Consider the following 13,133-nt stretch of genomic DNA (forward strand, 5'->3'; position numbering starts at 1 on the left):
AGGAAGAGGATAACATATTATCTGACTATCTATATTAAAATATGTTGACACTACAGATAAAATTTGACATTAATAAATAAAGTTTAGCAATGTATTTGGACAAAAAATAAGTACACAAAAGACAACTTTACTTTTGTAAACAAGCAACAAATATCTAGGTAATGTCATTTTTTAAAAAAAAATATTTATGAGATACATAAATACGCAAAATATGATCTCCTTAGATATGCAGAAATTATCAACAAAATCATAGAAGTTTAATAAAAGACATTAAAGAAAACTTAAACACAGGGATGTACCATATTCATGGATAGAAAGATGCAACATCATAAAAATATGCATTCTCCCAAGCTGATCTATATGTTCAGTACAATTCTAATAAAAATTCCAACAAGATTTTTTATGGAACTTAACTGGCTAATAAATTTTAAAATTTAGAGGAAAAAAGCAAAAGGTGAAGAATTACCAAGATAGACCTAAAGAGAAAGATCTAGGCAAAAAGCCAGGTGATGGGGGAGGGAGGGTGTGCCCCATAAGAAACAGATTTATTGTAAAGATATAGTAATTAAGACACTGTGCTATCAGTGGAGAGAAATACAAATGGACCAATGAAATAGAATAGAGAACCCAGAAAAGGACTCATGACATGCGTGGAAACTTGATTTATGACAGAAGTGACACTGCAGGTCGGCAAGATATCGAGTGCCTATGCAAGAAGTGGTTCTGGGACAACCAGGGAAAAAATGTGAAGGAAAGCTTTTAATCACATTTAGAAGAAAACATAGAATATCTTTATGACCTTACAGTTGGGAAGGCTTCTTAAGACACACGTTAAAAATTCAAACTAGAAAGGAAGAGATTGATAAATCTGCTGATATTTAAATTAAAAACTTCTATTAATCAATACATCATAAAGTAAAAACAAATTACATCTTTAAAAGACGTGAACTAGGTGAAGATATTTGCCACACATTTAATCAGCAAAAGGTTAGTTTTTAGCATACAAAAAAACTACAAATAAGAAAGAAAAAGACATGAATTATGAATAACCATCCCTAGCAGATAAAGCAAGAATGGCTCCTAGTAGATTGGTAATATTATCTCTAGCTGGATTGTGAGTGATTGTCTTTTATTTTAATCATAGATGATAGATAGGTAGACAGACATAAATACAATTAAAATATTCTTTTGTAGATTTTCAGTAGTTAATAACAACTTGACGAAAGAAAAACAAAATAAATTTTTAAAAAGCAGAAAGAGGAAATTAATAAAGAAAAACCTGAAATTAATAAAACGAGAAACTGATACATTATAGACATAAGGTGAACCACAAAACAGAATTTTTTTTTTTGAGGAAGATTAGCCCTGAGCTAACATCTGCTGCCAATCCTCCTCTTGTTGCTGAGGAAGGCTGGCCCTGAGCTAACATCTGTGCCCATCTTCCTCTACTTTATACGTGGGACGCCTGCCACAGCATGGCTTGCTGAGCGGTGCCACGTCTGCACCGGGATCTGAACTGGCAAACCCCGGGCTGCCGGAGTGGAACATGCGAACTTTAACCACTGCACCACAGGGCCAGCCGCCAGAATGTTTTCAAGGTTGATAAAATCCTCTGTTAAGCATTACTAAGGAAAATACAAGATAACAAACAAAAAGGTGAAGAATGCATAAAGCAATATAACCAGAGATACAAACAAAAGAAATAAAAGTAGCTAATACTTACAAAAGAGTTGCAGTGCGCCAGGCACTGTTTTAGATACTATGGCATTTAATTTTCACAAGAATCACAAGTATTATGTCATTGAATTTTCACAACAGTTCCAGACATGAAATAGGTTTCATTTTTATTCCTATTTGCCACATGAAAAAAACTATAGCACAGAAAGGTCAAAGGATTTCCCCAAGGTTACATAGCCAGTGAGTGACAGAGCTGGAATTAGAATCTAGGCAGCCTAAGACTTCAGTATGCATGTTCAATCATCCCTCCAGACTGCCTTTCTTCAAAGGTTCATCTCATAGAAGGTTAGAGTCCAGAGGACCCTTCCAGACCGCTTAACCCATTGTTCTCATTTTACAGAAGAGGATTTTTTTTTAACATTGTCCTAAAAATGAAACAAATTATCTGGAGAGACTTACAGGAGTAAGAGTAGACGGTGGTGACCTAGACAACAAGTACAAAAATGATAAGAGAATATGCGCAGCTCGTGGCAGTGAATCTGAAAATCTAGAGGAAGAAAATAATTTTTTTAGCAAAGTACAAATGATCAGACTGACTTAATAAGCAGGAAAAAAACCTAAAATAAAACCAATAATCAAATAAAAATTGGAAAGGTAATTAAAGATCTGCCTTTTAAAAAGACACAGTCTCAGATGGTATATATCATTTTTAAAGAACAGATAGTTCTATTTCGTTTAAATTATTCTACACTATAGGAAAAGAAGAAAGAATTTAAATACATTTTATAAAACTAGTTTACCCTAATACTAAAACATAATAAAGACAATATAAAAAGACAATAGGCCAACTTTACCTTTGAAAATAGATGCTAAGAGTCTAAACAAAATCTTTGCAAATCAAATCCAAATGTCTATTAAAAGAAAATCATTTCATGACCAAGTAGAATTCTAGGAGACAAAAACAGTTTCACATTAGGAAATCTATGTCTTCAGATTCACCAAGGGAACAAAATAAAGGAGGAAGATCACATGATTATATCAAGAGCTATTAAAAAGAATTTGACAAAAAGCCAGCAGCCATTTCTAGTGACAGCCCATGTCTATTAAGTGCTCTCTCTGTGTCAGGCATTGTTCTACGTGCTCCGTTGCATTACCTTAATTCTCCTAACAACTGTATTGCTACAATGATTGTTATTCCTATTTTATGAAAGAGAAAATTAAAACTCAGAGAGGTTAAATAATGTCACATATATAGGAAATGATGGAGCTAGGATATGAACCAAGGTAGCATGGCTGTAGAACCCACATCTTTATCAGCTATGCTACACCACCTCTAATAAAATCTCTAATTAGCATGAAAAAGAAATCAGTATACTTAAATATGATCACCATTAATTATTAAAGGTTGACAGTAAACTTTACAATAAAAGGCGAGATTTCCATGAGAATTCAGCGTCAGGATCTTTGTGAGGTTGTATTACTATGTAGCACCGTTCTTCCCTTCCTGATTCTAAACAATTTAGAAAAAGGATAAAATATAATCAGACAAGAAGCAAAACATCAATTGTATTACTGTAAAGGCTAGATGAGGGCAAATGGATTTCACCTGTGGGAAAACCTTTATGAAACTAGGCTCCACTGTTAGGTGGACTTTGCTGACTCAGTCATGGATGCACTGGACCCAGGTAGGTATCTACTTGTGAGGGGACCAGCCAAGCATGCTTGGTTTATTTTTCTCAAGTTTATCAATGAGGACAGAAAGCCCAGAAATATCATGCGTGATTGAGCTCCCTCTACATAATTCCTCTTATTTAGAAAGATTTAATTTAATTCAATCACAAGATATAAATTAGCAAGGACAGAACACTTACAGGGGCAACAAGACTTTGAGAAAGGCAGAACACTCTTTGTCTCACTTGGTGAGATCTTAGGGGCTGGGATAAAGGAAAAGGTGAGGGAGCATATGGGTGTCTACCATGTGCTGAGCGCTTTACCTGCAACATCTAATTGAATACTTAATTTAAAACTCACACCAATTAAAACATGAGATATCTGTGACTCAGAAAAGCTAACTTGCCCAAGTTTATGCAGTTTGAAAGTGACCAAGTGGCTATTTGGCCAGGGGAAAAAGTGAACAAAGACAATAAAACATCATGTGAAGGTTGTCATGAAGTTGTTGTTACAGTATCAGTCAAGTAATTAGACAATCAAAAAAATTTTAAGCCAAGGAGTCAGTTTTCACAAAGAAGAGATTGTAAAGAATGGGGAGGATTTCCCCAAGCAGCCAAGGTCTTCAAGTGAGTTAAGGGGAGAATTTTATTATGAATAATATAAATGTCAGTTTCTGATAATAGAATAAAACATTCACAAACATGGAAATATGAAGCATCTGAACAAAGGCATAACTAAATCTTGCCAATGGGTCCAATTATGCAACAAGCAGACACTCATTTCTCACTTGTTTTTAGTCTCTGTGACATCAGTAGATGCAGAAGTACCTCTAGACCAGAGAACATACCCACTACTCAAGGGGCGAGCATGGCAATGTGCTCAGATTAGAACCACATAAGGTAAAGTTCCCTCAGCTCTCTAAAGACATGTTGGTAATGAGCTGAGAAGATCATTCCATTATTTTCCTTCTCCAAACCTTTCTTAAAGCTTCTTTCACATCCTTGTTTCTCAAAGAGTAGATAAGGGGGTTCAGCATTGGAATCACCACTGTGTAGATTACAGCAACTGTGCGGTCTTGGGTCAGGGAGTAGCTGGATGTGGGGCGCAGGTACATAAAAAGGGTTGTACCGTAGAAGAGGCACACGGCAGCGAAGTGGGAAGCACAGGTGGAAAAGGCCTTGAACCTACCCTGGGCTGAGTTCATTTTCAGGATGGTGATGAGAATTAAGAGGTAGGAGATCAAGATGGTGAGGGTGCAGCTCAAAAGGTTGAAACCAGCAAAAATGAAGAGTAGGATCTCACACAACGAGGTGTCCACACAAGACAGAGACAGGATGGGCGGGCCATCACAGAAGAAGTGAGTGACCACGTGAGCGCCACAGAATTTCAGACTGAAGATACAGCTTGTGTGGATAAGAGAATTGAGAAATCCTGCGCTGTAGGAACCAACAATCAGACAGGCACAGACCTCAGGAGACATGGTGATTGGGTAGAGCAGGGGGTTACAAACAGCAGCATAGCGGTCATAGGCCATGGCAGCAATGAGATAGCACTCAGTGGTGGCGAAACCCGCATAGAAGAACATCTGAGACATGCAGCCAAGATAGGAGATCACCTTCCTCTTGGCCAAGAAGTTCACCAGGGTCTGAGGGACAACCGTAGAGGAGTAGCAGAAATCCAAGAAGGAGAGGCTCTTCAGGAGGGAGTACATGGGTGTGTGCAGGGTGGCACTCACATGGATCAGAAGGAACATGACCAGATTCCCCAGCAGAGTGATGGTGTACATGCCCAGGAACACCACAAAGAGCAGCGTCTGGAGCTGGGGCTCACTGGTGAGGCCCAAGAGCTCAAACTCAACCCCTTGGCTCAGGTTTGCCCCTTCCATATTTCTCCAGTGCTCTTGGATGTGGTAAGAGGGGACCACCTGAAATGAGGTGGGACACCCGGGGGCCCTCACTGGGTTTAGTTCTGCCCTCAGGACAGCCTTCTGAAGATAGGTCTCACTGAGGAAGTCTGGCTTTATAGACGGAACTCTGTCATGCAGAAAGTCTTCTCTACTTGGTTGGTTAGTTAGGAAGCATTACTTGAGCAGCAGTGGAAAATATAAAAGAAAAATACACAGTTTGGTCTCTCAGGGATCTTAAAAAAATTCTAAACAATAAAATAGTTACTTACCAAGTATTTATTGACAGTCTTCCATATGCTTAGCTCTGTATTCTCCCCGCCAGGAATTCAAGAGTGTCTTACCTCAAGAAGCTTACATTCTAGAGAGAGTACATTTCCTGTTTAAGTACACAGGCTCTGGCATCAGACTGCCAAGGTTCCAAGCTGGGACCTCACCACGAACTAGCTGTGTAAACTTGGGACTCTTACTTAACCTCTCTGGGTTTCAGTTTTTCTCATCTGTACAATAGGGAAAATAGCACTAATCTCAAAAGATTGTTGTAAGAATTCATTGAGTTAATTCATGTCAAGCACTTGAACAAAGCCTGACACATTGAGAAAGTTCAAAGAATGTTAGCTTTGCTTATTCTCATTGGGGAGACAGACCTAACACATAACGAAACAGGATAAATAAAATGAAACAATGACAAAATTTGGCAAGCAGCCTACCACCAAACAATATAGACAGAGACACATGTGCTAAGCAAGAGTGACTAAACAGGCCTTCAGAGGATCCTGCATGTTCAGAGGAATTGGAGGTGGTTCATTAGTTCAGCTGTAAAATTGTCTCTGAACTTGGCACAAGCCAGGCACTACTGTGGGTTCTGAAGGGGATGAGGTTTGGGGATGTGGAGAGATAGGGATGGTGCAGGGCTGTAAAGAGCAAACTGAGACCTTGTACTCGGCAGCATCAGCCAAGGGGAAGGTGCCAACCATTCTTCACAAAGGCACCAGTCATTTCCAGTGAATAGAAATCACCCAGGACTCAAGGGCTGTTGGGGCTAGTGGGAAAGGAACAGCCCTTCCCCAGAACTGAGGCTTTGTAAGAATGTCTTTTCTATTCAGAGAATGAATAAGGCTATGGATTCATGACCTAAACACCACACTCTCTTCTGCTCCATTGGCCGGTCGGCCACTGATGTTCCTGAATTACTTCTGGGGTCTGGAGTCCGTAAGCACCCTCTGAGGACCCACAGTTATGAAGACTTTGAAGCCAGCATATGTGATTGAAGTAGGACAGAAAAGGGCAAAAGTGAGCCCCTTCCTCTTGCCCTGAGGAGAGTTAATGAATAATACAACTGTAAAAGATGTTGGGAGGATTCTGGAGAGGAAGGAGCTGCACTGAGCAGGCAAAGATTCTAGTTCATCCCGCTGGCAGAGTTTCCAGAATCAGCAAACTGCCAGGGCAAGGGAAGACTCTGACGTATGGATAACTATGTTTAGCTGTCAAGGAGGTAATGAAGGCACTATGGCTGCTGATAGAATACTGTGAGTGGTGACAAGAAGCAAGCATTGGAATGCCCAGAGTAACATCCCCTAATAAAATTGATACGCTCAAAATACAAGAAGACAGATTTGAACATGTAGCACTGGTAACTTGTTTTAGAGCACGTGAAGCATAACTCTGATTCATTTGATGTCACTGAGATGTAACATTCAGCCGTTCTTAACCCAACAGCTGCTAGTTTGTAATAGACCCCATTATTACAAGAATGTGGGCAGCTCTAGATTTGGGTTGCAAATGTCACCGGCTCCTCTGGCGTTAAAAGCCAACTCAGCTTGAAGGCAAATTACAAGGACTTCAGAGAAATGACTATAAAAATCCCAGGATGGAATAACTTACAGGAACTTCAAGGAAGTTGAGGAACGGTTGTTGATTGCAGAGTAGAACGTCTTGAGACCCAGCTTCACATCTTCTTTCCTCAGTAGACTGTTTCATCATTGATGATGGGTCTGCAAGTATCTCTCTACTTAAAAGAATGGACAAAAGCAGAAAAAAGTAGGAATGTGGCCAATGCTCAGGATAGTGTAGATGAGGTGAGAAGGTGGGATGGGATAGGGTTGCAGGGGGGAATACAGCGGATAGCTAATCAGAGCCTCCAGATTTATTACTTGCTTTAAATCCACTCTCTCTTTTCTCCTCCCCTTTCCTCTCTCATCTCTCTTCAATTTGCACTAAATTCAAAACTGTTCAGAATATAGAGAGTTAGTCAAGCAAGAGATTGTGGAGAAACTGAGACCTCTGACAGTTTTTCAAAGGATGCTGGAATAACCACTATTTGGGTTAGCTGCAGTTTGTATCTCTGAATGAAAACTAGCAAGGAAACTCAAGAGTGGTCTTATCGTATGGAAATGGATCAGGGCATGGAAGAGCTAGGAGTGACAGCAGATTCCTGGGGTCTGTAGATGAGGGAGCAGGAGGCAAGGGGCTTTATTTCTACCTGCCTCTTCGTCCTCCTCCCTAGGATAGCAGAGTGGGAGCACATACAGAGAGCAGGCAGCCAGAGGAAGCAGCCGGTGTCTCTTTGACAAACAGTGATCCCGAACAATGGCTCTTAAACGTTGAGATGCCATACCCAAGGTTCTCTGGAGAAGCTTGTTGTATGTGCAGATTCCAGGTCTCAACCTCAGAAAATTTGATTCAATAAATCTATAACTGGGCCCAAAAATCTGATGATTCTGGAACAGGTGGTCTCTGAACCACACTTTGAGAAACACTAAACCATGTGGTACCTTCATGAGCAGACAGCTCTTCCTCCTGAGCCACATATAAGTATCCTTTTCTAAGTTACCAGAATTTCCCATGTCCTGGAAAACCAGCTTGTGGCTAGAAGAGTTGTCCTGGACATTCTCTTTCTTCCAGAATACATGTCAGTAGTTAACAATTTCCAGAAATCTGAGTATTACCTGATGATAATCAAACACCAAAAAATTTCTTCCTTCAAAGTTGCTTGAGATGTTTTTAAGCAAACCATTTAATTCCAGCAAAGCCCATGACTTGCTGGCAGAGCTGCTGCTCTGGGTTCAGAACACGAGGCTTCAGTAGAAAAATAGTAAAGACAAATCCAGACTCATTGGGTCTCTAGACTGAGTCTGGGGATCAGACAGAACCTGCTACCGACTTTAACCTCTCACATGGTGAGGGGAATGAGGCAGCCCCACTTCCTGAGAGGTCCTCACAACTGATTCTGTACTGGCAAGGGAAAACCCCAGGGCCATCTTTTCCCCTGGGCAACCCATCAGCTCACGAGTGAGGAGGACAATGTGTTCATCGACGAGGGTTTAGGAGGCAGGTGAGGAAGGAGAATAATTGGCCCCATGTAGACCATTACCATGTTTGCAAAGTTACTAGACTCTCCAAGGGTCTCTACCGCTGAGGAATCAGGTGACCGGGAAACTGGAAATGAAGGGAATGGATCCACACTAGATCCCTGTCAATATGCCGATCATCATCCCCAAAGGACTTCTCTAGCTTAACCCAAAATTTAACTCTTATGTGATTATTATCTGTATTTTCTCTACACTGGAAAACTAAGTTTTCAGTTTTTCTTTTTTTTACACCAGTTACCCAATGTACACTGTAACCTAGATTACAGCTGAGGACCTCCCTGCCCATCAAGATCATAGTAAAATTAGAGGTATGTGATTTAGTTTCCAAATATTTGGGGATTACCTAGGGATCTTTCTGTTATCGATTTCTAATTTAATAGCATGGGGTCAGAGAACTTTGTATGATTTGAATGCTTTCAAATTTATTGAGACTTGTTTTATGGCCCAGAACATGGTCCATCTTGGTGAATGTTCCATGTCCAGTTGAAAAGAATGTGTATTGTGCTGTTGTTAGTTCCAGTGGTCTGCAATTGTCAATTGGGTCACATTGCCTGATATCGTTCAAGTCTACTGTATCCTTTCTAACTTTCTGCCTTCTTATTCTATCAAGTATCGACAGAGGAGTATATTGAAATCTCTAAATGTAATCATGAATTTATTTATTTCTCCTTGCAGTCCCTAGGCTTTTACCACATGTATTTTGAAGTTCCATTATGAAGTGCACAAAAATTTAAGATTGTTATGTCCTCTTAATAAATTTACCCCTCTCTCATTATAAAATGACCTTTTTTAAGCCTTATAATATTTTTTGCTCTGAAATATACTTTGTCTGATATTAACACTGTCACTACAGTTTTATCTTGATTACTATTAGCATGGTATATCTTTTTTGATCCCTTTACTGTTAACCCTTTATTTCAACTTTTCTGTACCAGTATGTTTGCAGAATATCCCCCAAGCAGACCTGAAATTGGGTCTTCTAGGATGATGATATGTCTGGAAAATTTATTTTGGATGTACCTTGTCACACAGTAAAGATTCAGGAATGTTTTGGGTCTTTTTCAGAAGAGCTGGGATGGGCTAGGCAGAAATCAAACAAACTCTGTGAAAGGCAACTTTGGGAAGGATGGGCTAGGATCCCCATCCCAATCGGATGAACATCTTTGTGGAGACCTGAAAGTCAGCGATAATTGTCACATTGATAGAGTGCTTCTGTATCTTCTTCTCTATGCAGGTATCTATATTTTGCTAATTTCTCATACCCTTTACTTACAGTAAACAAATTTGTGTCCTTTATTTGTGTCCATTAACTGGTTTCACATTAAATCACTTTGAGAACCAACACTCAAATTTTCGGGTGTGGCTTGTATAAACAGAATATATCTGGAATTTTCTCTTTTAACCAATCAGTCTATCTCAGTTTTTACATAGGTGACATTTTTTGGGTTTTGGTTTTTTGCTTTTCTTTCTTTCTTTCTTTCTTTGTTTAAAGTAATTTTTTCAGCTGTCTGACATATTGAATTTATTTTTATATTTCACTTTGAGTTTTCCATTTATCATACTTTGTCCAATTTGCCACCCTCTGCTACTCTCTGACCTTGTTCCTGTTTCCTTTTGGATTAAGTTTTCTTTGTTTTTCAATGCACATTTTTTTCCTTCTACTGATTCCTCTATTGCTATTAGTAGCTACCCTTAAATATTTAACAATCATATTTAATTTAACAGAGTCTATCAAATATGCTTAAATCCATGAGTTCATAATGATATTTAAATAAATTAATTGGTCATTGGATTAGTAATCTATTTCCACCCAACAAATTATCCCAAAATTTAGCATTTTAGAGATTTTATTTTTTCCTTTTTCTCCCCAAAGCCCCACGGTATAGTTGTATATTTTTAGTTGTGGGTCCTTCTAGTTGTGGTATGTGGGATGCTGCCTCAGCATGGCTTGATGAGTGGTGCCATGTCTGTGCCCAGGATCAGAACCGGCGAAACCCTGGGCTAACGAAGCAGAGCATGCAAACTTAACCACTTGGCCACAGGGCCAGCCCCAAGCATTTTAAATCAATAAATATTCATTATCTCATGCCTCTTGGAAGTGGACATAATGTAATTTTTATAATATCCCACTTGTTACACAGGTCAGCCCTATTCACTGTGGGAGTGGACTACACAAGGGCAACAATACCAGGAGCTAAGAATCACTGTCTTGAAGACTGGCTATCTTAGTCTACTCTCTGGCCCTCAATGATTCATGTCCACTCTACATGCAAAATATACTCACCCCCTCCAAACACCCCCAAAAGTCACATTCTGTTACTGTATCAGCCAAAATTGCCTGATCACATCATCTAAACCAGGCACAGGTATGGATGATGTTCATCAGGTGTGGATCATTACATAGAGTTTCTTGAGTACAATTCCTCTCGATCATAAGACTGGAGATCTAAACACACAAGTTATATCTGGCTTCTATATACACAACATGTAATGGCAGGACAGGTGCAGGATAACCACTATAGAAAAAAGTGGGGAGAGAGAGAAGGTAGATACACAAGAGTCATTGAGTCATAGAAATTCTGAAATCTAGTAGGGTGCTTGATGGCAATTCCTTGAGTAGCATTCAAACCCTGGGAATAATTCTCTGTGTCTCTTGGCTCCATCTCCGAGATCATGATTCTGCCCGCTAAACCACCCTTCATTTTATATAAAAGCTATCCTGTGTTTGTAGCTGAGTAGTTTTCTCATCTTGCCTCCTGTCTGAAGAAGTTTGGGGATTAAAAGTCTTTTAACTTTCTACTGACTTTCAGTTCAAGCTTGTGGTAGTTCTGCCACTATAATACTCTTAAAAACTTTCAGAGTCTTCTATGAATATTATAAGGATTTATTCCACTAGACAAAAACCACATTAACAACTCTCTTTGGGATAACTCTCTACCTTGAGCCTCTGCTGAGACTGCTGAGGGACAACACTCTTAAGCTTCCTAGGTCTTATATTTTGACTGAACTATTCTCTGAGGCACCACCTTGGATCTTTCTCAGGTCTTAGAAAATATTTTACTGTCACCCTCAGCTTCATCTTTAGACAATATTTTCCTGATGGTGCCCTAAATTTGATCTCTCCCTCTTGCCATTTGTTCGAGTTAGTTTTATTTGCCATTTGGAGAGGCTGGAAATTTTATGACCCAAGAAATCGTGCTCCATCTTGTTTAACAATCCTTCCTATAGTTTATCTCACCCCTATCACATTTTACTCTGAGAAGCTAGAAGGAATCAGGCAGCACTTTCAACACTCTTCCTGAAAACCTCCTTAGATAGATCTTTCATTTCATTAAGTACATTTTCTACCATCGAGATTACTGCAGGCAATAGTGTTGCTAAACTTTCTGCCACTACATAAGAAAGATTCTCTTTTCTCCAGTTTGCAATAACATTTCCCTCATGTTTCTTTAGTCCACACTGGCTGCCTTCTCAAAGGATATCAGAATTTTGCTAACAGCATCTTCAAGGCCTTTTAGGCTTTCACTGATTCTTTCCTTAAAGTTTTTCCAGCTTCCTTCCATTGTCAAAGCCACTCCAACTTTTTTTTTTATTGAGGTTGTAATAGTTTATAACATGGTGAAATTTCAGTTATACATCATTTTTTGTCAGTCACGATAGAAATGTGCCCCTTCATTCCTTATGCCCAGCCCCCAACCCCCTTCCCCTCTGGTAACCACTAAACTGTTCTCTTTGTCCATGTGTTTGTTTATCTTCCACATATGAGTGAAATCATATGGTGTTTGCCTTTCTCTGTCTGGTTTATTTCGCTTAACATAATATCCTCAAGGTCCATCCATGTCAGTGTGAATGGGACGATTTTGTCTTTTTTATGGCTGAGTAGTATTCCATTGTATATATATACACCATATCTTCCCTATGCAATCATCAGTCGACAGGCACTTGCATTGCTTCCACATCTTGGCTATTGTGAATAATGCTGCAATGAACATAGGGGTGCATAAGTCTCTTTGTATTGTTGATTTCAAGTTCTTTGGATAAAGACCCAGTAGTGGGATAGCTGGGTCATATGGTATTTCTATTTCTAATTTTTGAGAAATCTCCATACTGTTTTCCATAGTGGCTCCACCAGTTTGCATTCCCACCAGGAGTGTATGAGGATTCCTTTTTCTCCACAATCTCTCCAGCATTTGTTACTTTTTGTCTTGGTGATTATAGCCATTCTAACAGGTGTAAAGTGATATCTTAGTGTAGTTTTGATTTGCATTTCTCTGATGATTAGTGATGTTGGACATCTTTCCATGTACTTATTGGCCATCTGTATATCTTCTTTGGAAAAATGTCTGTTCATATCCTCTGCTCGTTTTTTTATCAGGTTGTTTTGTTGTTGTTGAGTTGTGTGAGTTCTTTATATATTTTGGAGATTAACCTCTTGTTGGATATATGATTTGCAAATATTTTCTCCTAGTTGGTGGGTTGTCTTTTTGTTTTGTTCCTGGTTTCCTTTGCCT

The 13,133-nt window shown here is 39.3% G+C and overlaps 1 protein-coding gene across 1 annotated transcript; it reads right to left on the reverse strand.

Annotated features, from left to right (window-relative positions):
- Window positions 1–4,297: 4,297 nt before the first annotated feature.
- On the reverse strand, window positions 4,298–5,388 carry OR5AU1 (olfactory receptor family 5 subfamily AU member 1). Its single transcript, XM_008528827.2, has one exon. It carries the CDS (start codon window positions 5,231–5,233, stop codon window positions 4,298–4,300), a length of 936 nt encoding a protein of 311 aa, XP_008527049.2. The 5' UTR covers window positions 5,234–5,388.
- Window positions 5,389–13,133: the final 7,745 nt, after the last annotated feature.

Source organism: Equus przewalskii, chromosome 1 (genome assembly GCF_037783145.1).
Source record: "Equus przewalskii isolate Varuska chromosome 1, EquPr2, whole genome shotgun sequence".
Taxonomy (NCBI): domain Eukaryota; kingdom Metazoa; phylum Chordata; class Mammalia; order Perissodactyla; family Equidae; genus Equus; species Equus przewalskii.

Coding starts and splice junctions, on each gene's coding strand:
- OR5AU1 (XM_008528827.2), bottom strand. CDS start 5,233: ATGGAAGGGGCAAACCTGAGCCAAGGGGTTGAGTTTGAGCTCTTGGGC.